The sequence below is a fragment of the Erythrolamprus reginae genome, chromosome 1, assembly GCF_031021105.1.
Source record: "Erythrolamprus reginae isolate rEryReg1 chromosome 1, rEryReg1.hap1, whole genome shotgun sequence".
NCBI lineage: Eukaryota > Metazoa > Chordata > Lepidosauria > Squamata > Dipsadidae > Erythrolamprus > Erythrolamprus reginae.
Window position 1 is genome coordinate 25418823 of NC_091950.1, and position 20534 is coordinate 25439356.

General features: G+C 42.7%; 1 protein-coding gene across 1 annotated transcript in view; it reads right to left on the minus strand.

Moving 5' to 3' along the window:
• Positions 1 to 20534, minus strand: part of GTPBP3 (GTP binding protein 3, mitochondrial) — a 37683-nt gene that overhangs the window by 13933 nt on the left and 3216 nt on the right. The window contains exons 2-6 of the mRNA XM_070747577.1: positions 18454 to 18680; positions 9337 to 9423; positions 7058 to 7260; positions 2732 to 2804; positions 407 to 550 (exon numbers count right to left, since the gene is read on the minus strand). Coding sequence (XP_070603678.1) covers positions 407 to 550; positions 2732 to 2804; positions 7058 to 7260; positions 9337 to 9423; positions 18454 to 18680 — 734 coding nt within the window. The remainder of the gene's footprint in view (positions 1 to 406; positions 551 to 2731; positions 2805 to 7057; positions 7261 to 9336; positions 9424 to 18453; positions 18681 to 20534) is intronic.

Here is a 20534-nt window from a genome sequence, read left to right on the forward strand (position 1 = left end):
GCTCTGGGAGGGCATTTTTGGCTTCCAGAGAGGCTCTGGGGGGATGGGGAAGGGCGTTTTTACCCTCCTTCAGCTCCAGGGAAGCTTTTGGAGCCTGGGCAAGGTGAAGCGTTAGCCTAATGCGCCCACCAGAAGTTGGGAAACAGGCCGTTTCCAGCCTCCAGAGGGCCTCTGGGGGGTGGGGGAAGCTATTTTCATCCTCCCCAGGCATTAAATTATGAGTGTGGGCACTTGTGCAAGAGCGACAGTGCGTGTGCACATTTTTTCGGCACCTGAGGTATAAAATGTTCACCATAACTGCCCCATAGGAAGAAGTAAATATTTCACGTCCCCGTCCCCCCAACTCTCCGTCAGGACAATTGTTTGCAATATTCCACCATTTCACATGCCCCCCAGTGCTACTCACACAACTGGTTGAGAAGGCTACTCTTCCCAGCATTAGCAGGGCCTGCAATGGCTATGTGGACCCCATCCCGCAGCCTCTGTCCACGGCGGCCATCTTGCAAATGCTCCTTCAGCTCCTTCTCCAAGGCCTTGACAGCGTTTTCCACTAAGGGGGAGGGGAAGACTATATTTAATTGAATTTAATTTATTAGACTTGTATGCCGCCCCTCTCCGCAGACTCGGGGCGACTCACAACAAAATAGTGACAATGTAGCAAATCTAATATTAAAAACATTCTAAAACCAACATTGGAACCATACAACACAATCATACCATGCATAAACTGAATAAGCCTGGGGAGTATCTCAGTTCCCCCATGCCTGGCGATATAAGTGGGTCTTTAGTAATTTACGAAAGGCAATGAGGGTGGGGGAGGTTCGAATCTCCAGGAAGAGTTGATTCCAGAGGGCCGGGGCCGCCACAGAGAAGGCTCTTCCCCTGGGGCCCGCCAGACGACATTGTTTAGTTGACAGATCCAGAGAAGAAGACCAACTCTGTGGGACTTTACCAGTCGCTGGGATTCGTGCAGCAGAAGACGGTCCTGAAGGTATTCTGGTCCGATGCCATGTAGGGCTTTATAGGTTATTACCAACAATTTGAATTGTGACCAGAAACTGATTGGCAGCCAGTGCAGGCATTTGACCATCCCTTCCTCAATCCCTGGCTTCTTTCCCTCCTTGTCACTGTTTTGGAGGACTAGGATTTATTTTATTTTATTTTATTTTATTTTATTTACTTCCTTACTTACTTACTTATTTATTTAGTCCAATACACAATGAGGGTTTTAGTGGATATATATCTATATACACATAGTAAAATAAATGATGAAGGTTATAGAGGAGATATCATAGTAAAATATATCTAAGAAGTAATAGAAAAGAAGATATAGGAATAGAACATATCAATGAAAGAATAGAAGAAGAGATATAGGAATAGAAGAAAGGTATAGGAAATATAGGAGAGCAATAGGACAGGGGACGGAAGGCACTCTAGTGCACTTGTACTCGCCCCTTAAAAATCAACTGCACTTTCTTGGGGGGGGGGGGGGTTGTTTTTAAGTTTTATTTTATAGCAATAGCACTTAGACTTATATATCACTTCACAATCCTTTGCAGCCCTCTCTAAGTGGTTTACAGAAAGTCAGCCTATTGCCCCCAACAATCTGGGCCCTCGTTTTACCAATCTTGGAAGGATGGAAGGCTGACTCAATCTTGAGCCTACTGAGATTCGATCTGCCAAACTGCTGGCAGCCGGTGATCAGCAGAAGTAGCCTGCAGTATTGCACTCTAACCATTGCGCCACCGAGGCTCTGTCAGAGGTCCTCAAACTATGGCCCCTGAGACAGATATGTGCAATGAACGCTTGTGTTGCTACAAAGAGTGTCCCCCTTTGGGATCTTTTTGTACAGGTCACAGGGGAGAGGGGGGGCAGAAATTTCAACTGGGGGGTCTGCTTCAGCCTCCTGGTGCAGGGTTTTGGGCAAAGGCTGGGGAGAAGTGCCACTGGTGGCAAAGAGCCTACTGAGATTCAATCTTCCAAACAGCAGAAGTACAGGGGGTGGACAACAAAATGGAAACACTTGACTTTTTGGCATCATAATGTTTGAACATGTTCAAATCAATCAAGACTTGACATATTTTAATGTTTTTTTAATTCCGTTATTTGATATGTTTTTTTAAACTACCTTTTTTTTAAACAGAAATTTAAGGAAATTGGTTATAACCTTCTAGAAATGACAGACCTCTCAGACTTTAAAAGAGGCCAAATTGTTGGTGCTCGAATGGCAGGCGCTAGTGGAACAGAAAGTGCCCGAATGTTTGGCGTTTCAAGAGGTCATGTCTCAAAAGTAATGACTGCTTTTGAAAGAGAAGGGAAAACGTCCTCAGCCAAGCACAGGTCTGGTCAAAAGTCGAAGTTGTCTGAGAGAGACCGTCAGACTCTAAAGTGAATTGTTAGAGCGGATCACAAGACCGCAGCTCCTAAAATCACTGCAGAGCTCAATAGACACGTACAGAACCCAGTTTCCACAAAAACTGTTGGAAGGGAGCTTCACAAATCTGGATTCCACGGAACAGCTGCAAGGTGTTTCCATTTTTTGGTCCACCCCCTGTAGCTTGCAGTTCTGCACTCTAAACACTGCACCACTGAGAGGCTCTGTATGTCTTTCTTGTTATGTATGTCACGTAAATAGATGCTGCGTGGATTGTGCCGCTGTGGCTGACCTCTTGCCTCTTTTGACCACACCCTGAGCACCAAGCACACCCACACGAGCAGAAGGAAGACCCACCTTGAACCAGGACACCGTCTTCAATATTGTCATCTTCACTGAAGTCAATGTAGGCCTCTAGATGAGCCAGGGTCTGCGGAAGAAAAGGACTGAGATCTGTTTTTCTTCAGGGGGAAAGAGGAGGAGGGGGGGAAGGCTGCAGAGAACGCACGTTTAAATATTTATGGAATTTTTGATGATTGTTCCATATAAATTAGTAATCATCTAATCTAATAAAGGAGTCTGATGGAGCCTTTTCTGATGGGCTAATTCTATTAAAAGGCATAAGGTTTTATGAGCTGATATGACCTCCTATATCAGCTTAGGGATTCAATACTCAAGTGAGTGTTACCATTAGCATTAGCACTTAGACTTATACATACCGCTTCACAGTGCTTTACACCTCTCTCTAACCGGTTTACAGAGAGTTGGCATATTGCCCCCAACAATCTGGGTCCTTATTTTACCCACCCCAAAAATATTTTTATAATGATCAGCAATATTAAATTGTGTAAATGAATGCTTAAGATATTTAAAAAAATTCAGATTTGGATCCTAAAAAAATATAAAGTGAAAAGCAGACGGGCGGGGACCTTATTTCTGATTTTAAAAACCAATAACCATCATTTCTTTCACTTCATTTATATTTTTCTTATGTTCAGAAATGTTCAAACTACCAATCCCACACCAACTTTAGTAAAATCGAGCCCATTTTGCAAGCAAAACTATCCATAAATTGAAAATTTCTGAGCAAAGTTTGTGGAAATATAGCATAGTGTTTCCCAACCTTGGCAACTTGAAAATATCTGGACTTCAACTCCCAGAATTCCCCAGCCAGCATCCGCTGGCTGGGGAATTCTGGGAGTTGAAGTCCAAATATCTTCAAGTTGCCAAGATTGGGAAACACTGATATAGCATCTCGGACAGGCTTGGGCAGTGCCAGCTATTGATTGTTCTCACTCATTCCTTCTTAAATACTAACAATAACTACAACAAAGAATCCAAAATAACATCAAAAGCAGCAATTAAAACTAGTGTACACCTTGCCAACAGTTAAAAGCCTGAGGAACTATAATGTTTTTTGGGGGTGGGTGGGAGGTGGGTGTGTGTCTATCTTTTTAAAGGCAGGCAGAGTGGGAACAAAGTGAGAAGATTGTCAACTTGCAAAGCTTTCAAGTTGCCATAAGCAGGGGTAGGGAAAGCCTATGGAGTGGCTGATTGTACTAACAGAAACTACATTCCACAAATGCTTCTTTCACTGATTGTATCCTAGATTATTGGGAGTCAACAGGAGGGCTGTGGGTTTTACAATCCGCCAACGTGATTCATTGGAGAATGTGATTTATGACATATCCAGTGAGGAGGGGGGGTGGGACAGGGTCATGAGGGCACGTAACCTACGTGAGCTCAGTTCTGACTGCATCCGAGTATTACTGAAATGTCGCTCCTAGTAATAATAATAATAATAATAACAACAACAACAACAACAACAACAACAATAACAATAATAATAATAATAATTATTATTATTATTATTATTATTATATTTGTATGCCGCCCCTCTCCGCAGACTCGGGGCAGCTCACAATAGTAATAAAACAATGCACAATGTGACAAATCTAATGTTTAAAAGAAAACATTTAAAAACCATGCAACATAAGCATACCATACATAAAACTATATATGTCTCAATTCCCCCATGCCTGGCGATATAGGTGGGTCTTAAGCAATTTACTAAAGACAAGGACGGTGGGGGCAGTTCTAATCTCTGGGGAGAGTTGATTCCAGAGGGCCGGGGCTGCCACAGAGAAGGCTCTTCCCCTGGGGCCTGCCAGACTATAAATGACTATATTTCTTTTGAAGTTTGGCTCGTGGATCATGGATTAACTGGGGCATCTTTCAGAAACTTCACAAAGATCTTCCCATACTTGCCAGATTTTTACTTGCTCTGCAAATGTTAGCATCTGGACAGGTTCAAATGTTGTAAAGGACCAATAGAGCATTTTTCGACATTAAAAAAAAATAAGAGGCTGAGAGATTTATGAGGAAGACATTTGTGTGAATGAGTACACTGCCATAGCTCAGTTTGTTTATTGGCAGCTGATTGGGTTTGCACAAGACATTTAACCATGAATGGGGAGTAGGGGGCCTCACCGCTAGGAAAGGACATTCCAATTGGTTTGTTTGTACCGATCTTTATAATTTTTAAACATAACTCAGGGTGGTAAATAATATCTGTTCTGTCTGGGTGCCCCCAGACTTCAGCACCAACTGGAAAAAACAGCCAGACACGCTGGTAGAAACAAAAGCACTTTATAATTTGAAAATAAACACAGAGGAAAACCTGTTCTTCCCCACAGGCAGGCTATGAGCCTTCACAGCAGACCTCTTGCTGGCACACCCACCTTTTCCCCTCAAGGTTTCAGTATTCAAAGTCACAAGCCACAATTCCAAGATGCCAAAGATCACAGCCAGGTCTCACGACTCCCAAAGATAATTCTCCACAAACCAGGAAGGGTGGGTCTGCCTTTTTAGCCTTTCCGGAGAGCACCACACCCAAACCCAGCTGTTGCCCATTCAGTGCTTGAAGTACCTGGCTAATTGTCCCCTTTGTTGGGTTGCCCTTCTCTGCCGGAAATCTATTATTCCTTGTGCCTGGTCATCTAAAGAATCCAGGCTGCTTGCTGGGGAGAGCTCCCCCTCGGGCTGAGATTCCTCCTCCTCGTCTCCCTCCTGTTCCTCATCCTCCCCCCCTGAGCAGAGAGCCGGCAGAGGGTCAGCCGTTCCCTGTTCCTCATCCTCCCCCTCTGAGCAGAGAGCCGGCAGAGGGTCAGCCGTTCCCTGAGGGGCCTCAGACGGAATCACAACAATATCCAACACACTTTTCTCCTATTTTACCCACAACAGGGGTTGTGGGGAAAGCTGGCTGAGGAATTCTGGGAATTGAAGTCCACAAGTCTTAAAGTTGCCAAGGTTGGAGACCCCTGCCCCACAACAACCCTGTGAGGTAAATTGGGCTGAGAGAGAGTGACTGGCCCAAAGTCACTCAGCTGGCTGGCTTTCATGCTTAAGGCAGGACTTGAACTCAGGGTCTCCATTTTCTAGCCTGCTGCTTTAACCAAAGGCAAACAAAGGCTATCATGCTCTGCCCATATCATGGCTCACTTGAAAAGCCAATCATGCTTATTATGACCATTGCAGCATCTCTGTGGTCACGTGATCAAAATTCAGATGCTTGGCAACTGGCATGTATTTATGACTGTTGCAGTATCCCAGGATCATTGGATCCCAATGGCGACAGTGGAGAAGTCAAATGCATTTAACAACCCATGTTTACTAATTTAACAACAGCAGTGATTCACTTAACAACTATGGCAATGTAGGTCGTAAAATGGGGGTGAAACTCATTTAACTGTCTTGGTTAGTGTTGTGGTTAGCTCTGGCCCAGCTCCTGCCCCAAGGACTGTGGATGTGGGGGAGACATCCACATGCTGCAGGCCTGTTTTGGCCCCGGTGGAATCTGATGATGAAGGCTCCTCTGACCAAGAAGACAGGAGTGACAGGGAGGAGGAGGAGAGTGGCAGACAGCTCAGAAGGAGATCAATTATCTAGCTCCTCCTTGGATTAGGAACAAGAGTTAATGATACAGCCACGCATGCGGAAAGCGATGCATAGGCAACAACAACTGAGAGATTATTATCAAAGAAAATGAGGCCACCTGTGGTTGGGTGGGGCTGTGGGAATTAGTGAGGCTGCTATAAATAGCAGCCTGTGGGTTTGGCCATTGTGGAGGATTATCTGATCGTTGTGTTTCATGACTGCTTTGCTGACTTTCATCTTTGTGTGCTGATTTTCCCCCGCTTTGAAACTAACCCAGAGCAAAGTGTGTTTCACTTTGTGAAAGAAGAAGGACTGTGAATTGCCTCACAGCTGCAATCTAAGTATCACAGAACTGACAAGGGACTTGTACAAATTACCAATTTGTTTGGAGATGAGTGCTCTTTGCTATACAAAAAGTGCTCTGTTTATTTGCATTTTCGGTATAAAGAACATTGTTTTGAATTTTCAAACGTGTGTGTGTCTGAAATTGTATCGGTGCATTTTTGGAAGGATTCTACCAGAGAGCTCGACGGAACAGTTAGCAATGGAAAATTTTTTTGCTCAATTGTGGTCATAGGTCAAGGACTAGCTGTAGTAATAATCGTTTTTATATTTCTATTTTTACTGCATTTTAAGCCACCCAGAGGCTTAAAGACGGGCAGCGTATAAATTCAACACGCAAAGAAACTCAGGTGCTCCGGTTTCCAAAACTTCTAAACACACACATACACCCAGCCTGCTCCTTGCCTTTGTGAGGGTGTCAGTCCAGCGCTGATAGAGCTGACCCAATTCCCCGTCCATCTGACGTAAGGCCTGCCGACGCTGGCCTTCTGTCTCCGCATGAATCAGGTCCCCTAGGCCTTCGGCTGCTGTGAGGTCTAGCTTGCCATTTTGGAAGGCCCGTTTGGTGAATTCTCCAGGTTCGGCAAAGCGCAGCTCAGGAAGTCCACCTGAAATCAGGAAGAGTTTTTCCACTGGGATCCTTTACTGCTTCCCCATTAAAAAGATAACCTTCCCTTCAAGGGCAGATTCCGCTTCCCGCTGTTACCGGTGCGCTTCCCGCGGAGCTCTGCAACTCCGGGATGCGCGCCCGCGTGTGTAGAAATGTAGAAATCACAGACACATGGTTTCTGGAATGCTTTGTCCATGTTGGAAATAATAATATAATAATAATAATAATAATAATAATAATAATAATAATAATAGTAATGATGATGATGATGATATTGATGATGATGATGATCATAATAATAATAATAATAATAATAATAATAATAATAATAATGCATAGACATGATGCTGTGGCACAGATGATCCACTGGAACTTGTGCCGGAACTACCATTTACCAGTGGCAAAGAACTGGTGGGATCATAAGCCCAAAAAAGTGGTCGAAAATGAGCAAGCAAAACTACTGTGGGACTTCCGACTTGAGAATGACCGAATTCTGAAGCATAACACACCAGACATTGTGATTGTGGAGAAAAAGAAAGTATGGATCATCGACATCGCAATCCCAGGAGACAGCAGAATTGAGGAGAAGCAGCTAGAGAAATTAGTGAAATACGAAGATCTAAAAATCGAGCTGCAACGTCTCTGGCATAAGCCAGTGAAAGTGGTCCCAGTGGTACTTGGCACGCTGGGCGCAGTGCCAAAGGATCTCAGTGAACATTTGAAAACCATTGGAATTGACAAAATCTCCATCTGTCAATTGCAATTACTGGGATCGGCAAACATAATTCGCTGCTACATCACGCAGTCCAAGGTGCTTGGGAAGCACCCGACTGGTGATGAAATACGAAATCCAGCATAGTGATCTTGTTTGCTGTGTGGTACTGACATAATAATAATAATAATAATAATAATAATAATAATAATAATAATAATAATAATAATTATTATTATTATTATTATTATTATTATTATTATTATTATTTATTAGATTTGTACGCCGCCCCTCTCCGAAGGGGCTGAGCCAAGCTGTCTCCTGTTGAGAAGCAAGCTCGCTCTCTCCCTGGGATCATGCTGTGTGTGAGTCTCTGGACTTGCACATTTATTTTTATAACCAGTTTCTTGTGTGTACAAATATAAAACATTAATTCTTAACTTAACCTAGCTACAATGTAAATAGTTAATATGTGACACATAGCATACAGACAAATCCTGTCAGGGTACAAAGATAGCTAAATAAATAGGAGAGCATCTTAATCAGTTTTTGCCCTAGACCAGTGTTTCCCAACCTTGGCAACTTGAAGATATTTGGACTTCAACTCCCAGAATTCCCCAGCCAGCAAATGCTGGCTGGGGAATTCTGGGAGTTGAAGTCCAGATATCTTCAAGTTGCCAAGGTTGGGAAACACTGCCCTAGACAAAGAGAAGGATTTCCTTAAACTAATCAAATGGGTGGGTTGTCTCAAGCACGTATTTAATCCAATCATGGTGGGTTCCACCTTTGCTCTTAGATTAACTTTTACTCTAGATACACAGAAGGGTCTTAGGTGAAAGGAAGCCTAAGTGAATAATTATTTCCTTAAATTAATCAGAAGAAGTGAATTACCTTTTGACTGGCCAGGCAGGTTTAACGTCCTCACCTCTGCAAGGGACATTCCCGTTCATGCAAAAATGGAAGGTTAATTCACACGCGTGCCCAAGCGAAATTTTGCTTCTGCACATGCAGCAAAATCCTGCAAGGGAGCGCGCACACTTGCGAGATTTGGGTGGTTTTGGGGTGGCTTTTTGCTTCTGCGCATGCGCGGAAGCAAAAAATCGCCAATAATCACCAAAATCGCCAGTAATCACCAAAATCTCACACAGCCGCGCGTCCTCTTGCAAGATTTTGCTACCTGTGCAAAATCTCGCTCAGGTGCGCGCGTGAGCCCGCCAGTCCCCCAGAGCTCCATTTTCGCTACCAGAATGTTGTGTCCCCCCCCCCCCCCCCCCCGGTCTAGGTAGGAACCCAATATTGCTTCCCTTGTGCCCCTAAAAATGGTGGGGAAAGAAGAATTGGCCAAAATGTTGAAAGACTCACCCAAAGCATTCAAGACGCCTCTCACCACAGCTGGTCCACCATGTACCTGGAACTCAACACTGTCCTCGCCTGTGAAACTACCTGGTCCTGAAGAAAAACAACCAAGTTATTTTTCGGCTACAAAAATGGTGGAAGATCTTAAGCATAAAACGTATCAGGAAAGACTTAATGAACTCAATCTGTATAGTCTGGAGGACAGAAGGGAAAGGGGGGACATGATCGAAACGTTTAAATATGTTAAAGGGTTAAATAAGGTTCAGGAGGGAAGTGTTTTTAATAGGACAGTGGACACAAGAACAAGGGGACACAATCTGAAGTTAGTTGGGGAAAAGATCAAAAGCAACATGAGAAAATATTATTTGATTGAAAGAGTAGTAGATGCTTGGAACAAACTTCCAGCAGACGTGGTTGCTAAATCCACAGTGATTGAATTGAAAAATGCAAAACCAAAAGTCCAGTTGCCTTTTGAAAAAGCCCCTTTGGGGACAACCGTGACCTGGAGGACTGAGAATTTCCATAGAGACACCGACTTCTGACATCGTAAGGGGAGAAAAACATCTCTCTTTGCATTCTCTTCAAACTGGCTTTATTAGCTTAAAACTACTTTTCCATTAGTGCTTTCCTTTTTCTAAAGACTTGAACAACTTTCTTGGAAGGAAAGAGATTTTCCTTTCTTGCTTGTTTTTGGTTCCTGTTTTGGTCGGCCTTCAGATCAATCTCAACAAATGGCTTTCAAAGGCTTAAGAGGCTAATGAAATTTAATGAGAGGAAAGGAAATGGGCAATGGAATTTGGTATTGTTAGCTGAGGTGGAAGCTGCCATACCTAAAGATGAGGCAGGCACATAAGCAGGGTGGAGAAAAAGCCAGGAAAGATCCCTTTGGGGGACAGATAAGAAAGGAACAAGTTGCTAAAGGAAACAAAGGAAAATATTTATTTATTTATTTATTGATTTGTATGCCGCCACTCTCCAGAGACTCGGGGCGGCTAACAGCGACAATAAAACAGTGTACAATAGTAATTTGGTATTGATGATTAAAAATCAATTAATATAAAAACCAAACATACATACATACATACATACATACATACATACCATGCATAGAATTGTAAAGGCCTAGGGGGAAAGAGGATCTCAATTCCCCCATGCCTGGTGGCAGAGGTGGGTTTTAAGTTGTTTACGAAAGGCAAGGAGGGTGGGGGCCGTTCTAATCTCTGGGGGGAGTTGGTTCCAGAGGGCTGGGGCCGCCACAGAGAAGGCTCTTCCCCTGGGTCCCGCCAGGCGACATTGCTTAGTTGACGGGACCCGGAGAAGATCCACTCTGTGGGACCTAACTGGTCGCTGGGATTCATGCAGCAGAAGGCAGAAAAATATGTCACCTGAACCAAACAAAGGCTAGGGCAACAGCTCGCGTGCCAGCAGATATGGCTCCACACACCAAATTTCTTATTTGCAAAGTCCTCCATGGCTTACGATCTGCTTATGCTGTAGATCACCTGCTCCAAAATGAATTTCTCCATCGAGATTTGGAAAAAACACACACACACTCACTCACTCCCCACTCTCCGGGCTTTTTGGATTGTGTCATTGTGGTTTTTGGTTGGTTATTTTCATCCTTATTTTTACTGCAGATTGCTCAGAACTATTTGGAGCGGAGCAGGATAGAAATATCAACAGTAGAGATAAATAAACAGAATGGAATCTGAGCATTCCGAAGGGGACCAATGAAAATGACCACCCAGCAGAATTTCAGCCCCAGACTGAGCTGGGACCAAAAGGAATGTTCCTTTGTCCTTTATTGTGGCAGGTAATTTGCTCTGTTTTGTAAATGGCTGGGTTCGTGGTGTACTTTGAGCTTGGGTGGCCTTCTGCAGACGTTTCATTACTGGGCTCAATGACACCATCACTCTTCCATGCCCCGATAATCTAACCTAGTAATGAAATGTCTGCCAAGCTCAGAGAACACCCAAAAAAACCTCAAGAGGTCATCCCTGAACTATGTGGAGTCTGTACTAGTGGAATCTGTACTTGTTGTTCAGTTTGAAAAAACAGCCTCCTTCCAGTCTAATTAAATGTGACATCTTTCATGTGATAGCCACATAGAAACATAGAAACATAAAAGTCTGACCGCAGAAAAGGACCTCATGATCCATCTAGTCTGCCCTTATACTATTTCCTGTATTTTATCTTACAATGGATATACCAGGCATGTTTAAATTCAGTTACTGTGGATTCACCAACCACGTCTGCTGGAGGTTTGTTCCAAGGATCTACTACTCTTTCAGTAAAATAATATTTTCTCATGTTGCTTTTGATCTTTCCCCCAACTAACTTCAGATTGCGTCCCCTTGTTCTTGTGTTCACTTCCCTATTAAAAACACTTCCCTCCTGAACCTTATTTAACCCTTTAACATATTTAAATGTTTTGATCATGTCCCCCCTTTTCCTTCTGTCCTCCAGACTATACAGATTGAGTTTATTAAGTCTTTCTTGATAGGTTTTATGCTTAAGACCTTCCACCATTCTTGTAGCCCATCTTTGGACCCGTTAAATTTTGTCAATATCTTTTTGTAGGTGAGGTCTCCAGAACTGAACACAGTATTCCAAATGTGGTCTCACCAGCACTCTATATAGCGGGATCATAATCTCCCTCTTCCTGCTTGTTATACCTCTAGCTATGCAGCCAAGCATCCTACTTGCTTTTCCTACCGCCCGACCACACTGCTCACCCATTTTGAGACGGTCAGAAATCACTACCCATAAATCCTTCTCTTCTGAAGTTTTGCTAACACAGAACTGCCAATGCAATACTCAGATTGAGGATTGTTACAGGTCCCATCTATTAGGGATGTATATTTCTCCAGAACTGAGCGCAGTATTCCAAATGTGTAGAAGGCCTTTCTCTGTTTCATGTTTTCCTTCAAAGGAGGATCATGTTGCATTGACTTAATGCTTCAACCGGACTTAATAACAATAACAACAGAGTTGGAAGAGACCTTGGAGGTCTTCTAGTCCAACCCCCTTCTTAGGTAGGAAACCCTACACCAGACAGATGGTTATCCAACATCTGCTTAAAACCTTCCAGGGTCGTGTCATTCACAACTTCTGGAGACAAGCCGTTCCACTGATTAATTGTTCTAACTGTCAGAAAATTTCTCCTTAGTTCTAACTTACTTCACTCCTTGTTTAGTTCCCACCCACTGCTTGTTGTTCTACCTTCAGGTGTTTTGCAAAATAGTTTGACTCCCTCTTCTTTGTGGCAATCCCTGAAATATTGGAACACTGCTATCATAGTAACCACCAATTTTCTTCATAACAATCACGGCATGTGCCTTCTTCTATCATAGGTTAGAAGACCCCATCTGAATGTTTGATTGCTGTAACAATTTAGAGCAAGAATTGCAAAAATTACTACCCTATGAGAACACAGCTGAGTATAAAAGGCAAACAGAAAAAGTACTTATTAGAAATAAGGACCACAAAGCGAATGAGAGAGTAGCACCACTGCAAAACCTTTCAAAGAAGGTGTGGCTCTATAAAAAAATTCTTGTTTTGTTTTCAATTTTAATTAAACATGAGCCAGCAATGTGCAGCAGCGGCCAAAAAAGCCAACACTATCCTAAGCTGCATCAACAGGGGGATACACTCCAAGACCAGGGAACAATTAATACCACTCTACTACGCCCTGGTCAGACCACATCTGGAGTACTGCATCCAGTTCTGGTCACCACACTGCAAAAAAAACATTGAAACTCTGGAGAAGGTGCAGAGAAGAGCAACCAAAATGATTAGGGGACTTGAAACCAAGACTTACGAAGAGAGATTGCGGGAACTGGGCATGGATAGCCTTGAGAAAAAGAGGGGCAGAGGGGACATGATAGCTGTATATAGGTATACGAGGGGTTGCCACAGAGAGGAGGGGGCCACTCTATTCTCCAGAGCACCAGAGGGCGGGACAAGGAACAATGGTTGGAAGCTGACCAAGGAGAGATTCAACCTAGAAGTAAGGAAGAACTTCCTGACGGTCAGAGCAATCAACCAGTGGAACAACCTGCCTGTGGAGGTTGTGAACTCCCCAACTCTGGACACTTTCAAGAGGAGATTGGACTGCCATTTGGCTGGGGTGTTTTAGGATTCCTGCTCAGGCAGGGGGTTGGAGTTGATGACCTGCATGGTCCCTTTCAACTCTAACAATCAATCAATCAATCAATCAATCAATCAATAAACAAATAAACAAATAAAATAAATATAATAAATATAATAAATAAATAAATATAATAAACAAACAAACAATTTTTTAAAATATAAGAAATATGCTGCTATGAAGGATTTGGGGGGTTGTTTAATACAAGCAGTTAAAACCAAGGAGGGACTTATTTTTTTTTTTTAGCATATCCCAGAGGTCATTCTAAAAACGACTCTATTTCACATCAATGGCATTATTCCACCTGAAGAAAATGTGAAAAGATGAATATTTGGATCTAAAAAAGCCATTTATAGAAGACCTCTATCACCTTGGCGGCTGTTCCTGCCTGCAGAAGATAAGAACGTAATTGCTTATTTAAGACAGGAGAGGGTCCACAATGATTCAATTCCTGTGTTAATTAAAAACAATTTATAGCTGTATGAATGGTACTCGGTGGGCACCGATTTTGGCTTTACTGTTTTATATTTATGGATAAATATGCCTGTATGCCTATTTACTTGTAATGATAATTCCCATCTTTACAAAAGGGAATTCAACAAATTACAGACTCATTGGTTTGCTTAATTAACTGCAAATGTGATGCGATGTCAGGCGTGTCTTTGTATGTGTGTGTGTGTGTTTGAGAGATTGTTTGGAACAGGAGAGCCTCCTGGTGGAAGAACAAGTTGGCTTCCAAGAATATCTTACTATCAACCAACATCTAATGCTCTAATACTTAAGAGACATATTCATTGTTAGTGGATCGGGGACTTTTTAAATCAACAGAGGGGAATTAATTTCTCTTACCATAATGTAGCTGAAGTAGAATTCTCATATGTCTCATTTATTTGTTTCAATACCTGATCTACCTTGAAGAGCTGATATAGTGCTGAAAGTCTAATGACATTCTCTTTCCCTCACTCTTAGAAACATAGAAGTCTGACGGCAGAAAAAGACCTCATGGTCCATCTAGTCTGCCCTCATACTATTTTCTGTATTTTATCTTAGGATGGATATATGTTTATCCCAGGCATGTTTAAATTCAGTTACTGTGGATTTATCTACCACGTCTGCTGGAAGTTTGTTCCAAGGATCTACTACTCTTTCAGTAAAATAATATTTTCTCATGTTGCTTTTGATCTTTCCCCCAACTAACTTCAGATTGTGTCCCCTTGTTCTTGTGTTCACTTTCCTATTAAAAACACTTCCCTCCTGAACCTTATTTAACCCTTTAACATATTTAAATGTTTTGATCATGTCCCCCCTTTCCCTTCTGTCCTCCAGACTATACAGATTGAGTTCATTAAGTGTTTCCTGATACGTTTTATGCTTAAGACCTTCCACCATTCTTGTAGCCCGTCTTTGGACCCGTTCAATTTTGTCAATATCTTTTTGTAGGTGAGGTCTCCAGAACTGAACACAGTATTCCAAATGTGGTCTCACCAGCACTCTATATAGTGGGATCACAATCTCCCTCTTCCTGCTTGTTATACCTCTAGCTATGCAGCCAAGCATCCTACTTGCTTTCACCCATTTTGAGACTGACTCTTGTAGCACAGAGCATCAAAATGGGGCAATCTTGAGCTTCTTTCTCACATTCTCCTGTTTTCTCACATTAAGCTCATGTTCTGTAGAAAAAACAATTCCGGCCAACCTGCCTTCCATTGAGGACCTGTATACCGCACGAGTCAAAAAGAGGTCAGGGAAAATATTTACTGACCCCCCGCATCCTGGACACAAACTGTTTCATCTCCTACCCTCAAAACATCACTACAGAGCATTGCACACCAAGACAACTAGACACAAGAACATTTTCCCCCCGAACGCCATCACTCTACTAAACAAATAATTCCCCCAACACTGTCAGACTTTTTACTAAATCTGCACTTCTATTTCTACTAGTTTTTTCTCATCATTTCTATCCTCCTTTTTCTCTCACTTAGGACTGTATGACTGTAACTTGTTGCTTGTATGCTAAGATTTTTATTAATAATAATTGTTTCTTCATTTCTTATTTGACCCCTATGACAATCATTAAGTGTTGTACCACATGATTCTTGACAAATGTATCTTTTTCTTTTATGTACAGTGAGAGCATATGCACCAAGACAAATTCCTTATGTGTCCAATCACACTTGGCCAATAAAGAATTCTATTCTATTCTATTCTATTAATAGTTTTCATGCATTGTCTTTAAGGACAATTCCATAGTCTCTACATTTTGATAGGTCCAGCCTCTCATTCACTGAATATTTTCAGATTATAACAAGTTACCGTAACTCCATAATATGCAAGTAGTTCTCAAATTATTTGTTTGTTTGTTTATTAGACGTCTATGCCACCCTTCCCAACTGACTCAGGGAGGTGTACAATATAATAAATATAGCACAAATATGTAGAAATCTAATATTAAAATACTGAAAACTAAAAAAAAATCCTAAACCCCCGTTTATCCTAACACAATCATCCACATTCATCCCAATTGAGTCAAGCCATTCATAACATCGGCCGGAATAAGGTCTAAGGACTCACGGCCCCCCATGCCCACCGGCAGAGATGAGGCTTCAAGGCTTGGCGAAAGGCCAGGAGGGAGGGGGCGGTATGTATCTCCGGAGGGAGTTTGTTCCAGAGGACTGGAGCCGCCACAGAGAAGGCTCTTCCCCTAGGTCCTGCCAGACAGCATTGCGTAACTGATGGAACCTGGAGGAGCCCGACTATAGGACCTAACTGGCCACTGGGATACTTAAGGCAGAAGAATTACCACAGTTGAACCCAAAATTTCCCTCTCTTTGATTCCGCCAATAAGTATCCATAATCTAAGGCTTTCACATTAGAACTCTGACTTTGTAATTGGTGTGTGTGCAGTAATGGGCTGCTGCACCCGGGGGGGACACACACACACACACACACACGCAGTGGGGTAGTACATTTTTTTAAAAAAAATAATTCATTAGATTTGTATGCCGCCCCTCTCCGAAGACCGAAGATTTATGCACTACAGTATTTATTGAATACTTAATAGTTTTTTATTGTCCTTCCTTCTCTAGTACCTTAGTAGGATCCTTAATTACTTTTAAAACAGGAAATAAATAAATACCAGTGTGTTTTTAGCCATAAATGCTTTAATCATTTTAATCATTATCTAGAACTGAACTTATATAACAATTAAAGAAAATTGAGCTACTTGCATATCTGTTATCATCCTGAACCTTGTGGGTTCAGTACAAACCCTTAAAATGTTACTGAGCTCTTCAACAAATAATACTGTCTATCATTTGTCCTTTTTGTGGCTATTCAAACAATATGACTTAATCAACTGGAGAAGTGTCCAAGCACCTATTTGAAAACTTATCTTGGTCAGTAAGCCATTCCAAATGTAAAATAATGCACTTGGGGAAAAGGAATCCTCAATCTGAGTATTGTATTGGCAGTTCTGTGTTAGCAAAAACTTCAGAAGAAAAGGATTTAGGGGTAGTGATTTCTGACAGTCTCAAAATGGGTGAACAGTGCAGTCAGGCGGTAGGGAAAGCAAGTAGGATGCTTGGCTGCATAGATAGAGGTATAACAAGCAGGAAGAAGGAGGTTATGATCCCGCTATATGAGTGCTGGTGAGACCACATTTGGAATACTGTGTTCAGTTCTGGAGACCTCACCTACAAAAAGATATTGACAAAATTGAACGGGTCCAAAGGCGGGCTACAAGAATGGTGGAAGGTCTTAAGCATAAAACGTATCAGGAAAGACTTAATGAACTCAATCTGTATAGTCTGGAGGACAGAAGGGAAAGGGGGGACATGATCGAAACATTTTAATATGTTAAAGGGTTAAATAAGGTCCAGGAGGGAAGTGTTTTTAATAGGAAAGTGAACACAAGAACAAGGGGACACAATCTGAAGCTAGTTGGGGGAAAGATCAAAAGCAACATGAGAAAATATTATTTTACTGAAAGAGTAGTAGATCCTTGGTACAAACTTCCAGCAGACGTGGTAGATAAATCCACAGTAACTCAATTTAAACATGCCTGGGATAAACATATATCCATCCTAAGATAAAATACAGAAAATAGTATAAGGGCAGACTAGATGGACCATGAGGTCTTTTTCTGCCATCAGACTTCTATGTTTCTATTCCCACCCAGTCACATGACCTTAAAGCCAGCCCTGGTCACATGATTGTCAAGCCACACCTACTTGGTCACATGCCCATCAAGCCACACCCACACAATATGCAACACTCACAGTATGGCAATAAATTTTTTGGCAGCCCATCACTGTGTGTGTGTGTGTGTGTGCAATTACTTTACATATCTATCTATTCAATTTGAGAAGGACATACCGTGTTTCCCCGATAGTAAGACCCCCCCGATTGTAAGACATATGGGGGGGTTTCAGGGGGGTCGGCTTATATAAGCCATACCCCGAAAGTAAAACATATGTCTTACTTTCGGGGAAACACGGTAGTATAAAAGGAATTAAAGGGGGGAAAAACTAGACAAATACTATTGCTGCGCCCTCCTTCACCAGCCTCCTTTCCGGCAGCTCCCTGCGCGCCCCTAGCCTTCGCTCGCCGCGGCGCCACCGCCTCTTCCCCTGCCGAGGCTCAGCTGCAAGCGGCCAGCGAGGCCGATCGGCTCCGAGGCGAGCGGAAAGGTGAGTGGCGCGGTCAGGCGCCCTCCTTCGCCCGCCTCCTTTCCGGCAGCTCCCCACGCCCGAAGACGAGCCGGCCCCGGTGCCCAGGACAATGTAAGACATACCCCCAAAGTAAGACACAGTGGGGCTTTTGGGGGTAAAAAGATAGTAAGACACTGCCTTACTATCGGGGAAACACGGTAGCCAAGACAACAGAGAAATATGTATCAGAAACCTGATAAAGCTTTAATCTTGGACAAGAATCAATTCAATGTTTATGCTTAGGTACTTTAAAATTCTAACCTGGGAACCACAATACAAGGCCTCGGTCCAGGATTTCGGAAGACTTGGGATCACAGATCTTACGCAAAGTAGCTGTTCTTGGAGGTGGCGGTTCCTTTATCCCGGTCATACAGAGTAAGGCTGAACAGCTAGCTGGGCCACTGGTTCGAATCACAGCCACTCCACATTTTCCTTGGCCAGAAGACAAAGCAAAGATGGTGTCTCTCTTTGCAGCCTGGCAATACAACCTGAAAAACAGGAAGGAAAAAGGAGAGGCAGTTTGGTCCAGTGCAGAGGTCAGCAACCCGTGGCTCTGGAGCCGCCTGTGGCTCTTTCATCCTTTTGCTATGGCTCCCTGTCACTCAAAATATGCATCACAGCTGCCAATGTGCGATATGCACCAATGTGCAATTTATTGGGCTTTTCTTTTTTATCAGAGTAATTTTTTAATTTTTTTCTTCCACATCATATAATACAAAAAATCATATACTTTCTTTTTTTGTTATGATAAAATAGTTTTTGACTAGTACATCTTGTATAATCAATTCCCGGTAGGCCAATCATGGATAAATCCAAATAAAAATTTCAGAAGAAAAGAGAACCTTTAATTCAATGATACATGCTAGTTTTGTGGCAGCTCAGGAAATCGTCAAGGCTCCAGGTAACATCCAAACTAAATCAAAGTCCAAGTCAAAGTACTCCTCAAAGTTTCAATTTATTTCCGGAGCCATCCTGACACCTACACTGGGAAACCCACCCAGTTGAAAGTCCACATCCCTTGTCCCACACCCACAAACTTGTCAAGTTGCCCATTCAGATTGTGCTGGTGTGGCCTCCTTCTGCTTCCGCCCAGGTGAGTGGGCACAGGATGGCCTTGAACCACTCAAAAGAATGCTTTGTGGCTGCTTCTGTTCCCTCCTGAAAGTTACCCCTCCCATGTTCCCATAAACATCAGGCCTTCTATAGATAATGCGGCAAGCAGTTAATTTATCACCAACTTCTGCACGGCTTGACATAAGAACGGGAAGAGTTTTGTGGCTCCCGGAGTTTTCTTTTCTGTTGAAAATGGGTCGAAATGCCTCTCTGAGTGTTTAAGGTTGTCGATCCCTCATCTAGTGGTTAAGGCATCAGACTAGAAAACCAGAGACCATGAGTACAGTGATACCTTGTCTTACAAACTTAATTGGTTCCGGGACGAGGTTCTTAAGGTGAAAAGTTTGTAAGACGAAACAATGTTTCCCATAGGAATCAATGGAAAAGCGATTAATGCGTGGAAGCCCAAAATACACCCCTTTTGCCAGCCGAAGCGCCCATTTTTGCGCTGCTGGGATTCCCCTGAAGTTCCCCTCCATGGGAAAACCACCTCAGCATCGCAAAAACACCGAAGTCCTCCAAACCCCACCTCCGGACATCTGTGTTTTTGCGATGCTGCGATTTCACTGAGGCTCGCCTCGCTGGGAAACCCCACCTTTGGACTTCCTGCTGGGATTCCCCTGCAGCATCACAAAAACACAGCAATCCGGAGGTGGGGATTCCCATGGAGGGGAGCCTCAAGGGAATCCCAGCAGCACAAAAATGGGTGCTTCACTGGCAATGGAAGTCCGGAGGCAGGGCATCCCAGCAGCGGCGGTGGGTTTGTAAAGTGAAAATAGTTTGTAAGAAGAGGCAAAAAAATCTTAAACCCTGGGTTTGTATCTCGAAAAGTTTGTATGACGAGGCGTTTGTAAGACGAGGTATCACTGTATATGGAAATTAGTTCGTTTCTTTTTAGGAAACCTTTTTTTCAGCCTTCCATCCTTCCGAGGTGGGTAAAATGAGGACCTGGATTGTGGGAGCAATAGGCTGGCTCTGTTAAAAAGTGCCATTGCTAACATGTTGTAAGCTGCCATGAGTCTAAGGAGAAGGACGGCATAAAAATTGAATAAATAAATAAATAAATAAATAAATAAATAAATAAATAAATAAATAAATAAATAAATAATATAAATAAATAAATAACAAATATGTTATCCCCGTAACTGCCCAAAAGGGGGACATGAATCATGAAGCTATACTGTCAATATCCTTCACCACATTCAAAAGAGAAATGTATGAACAAATAA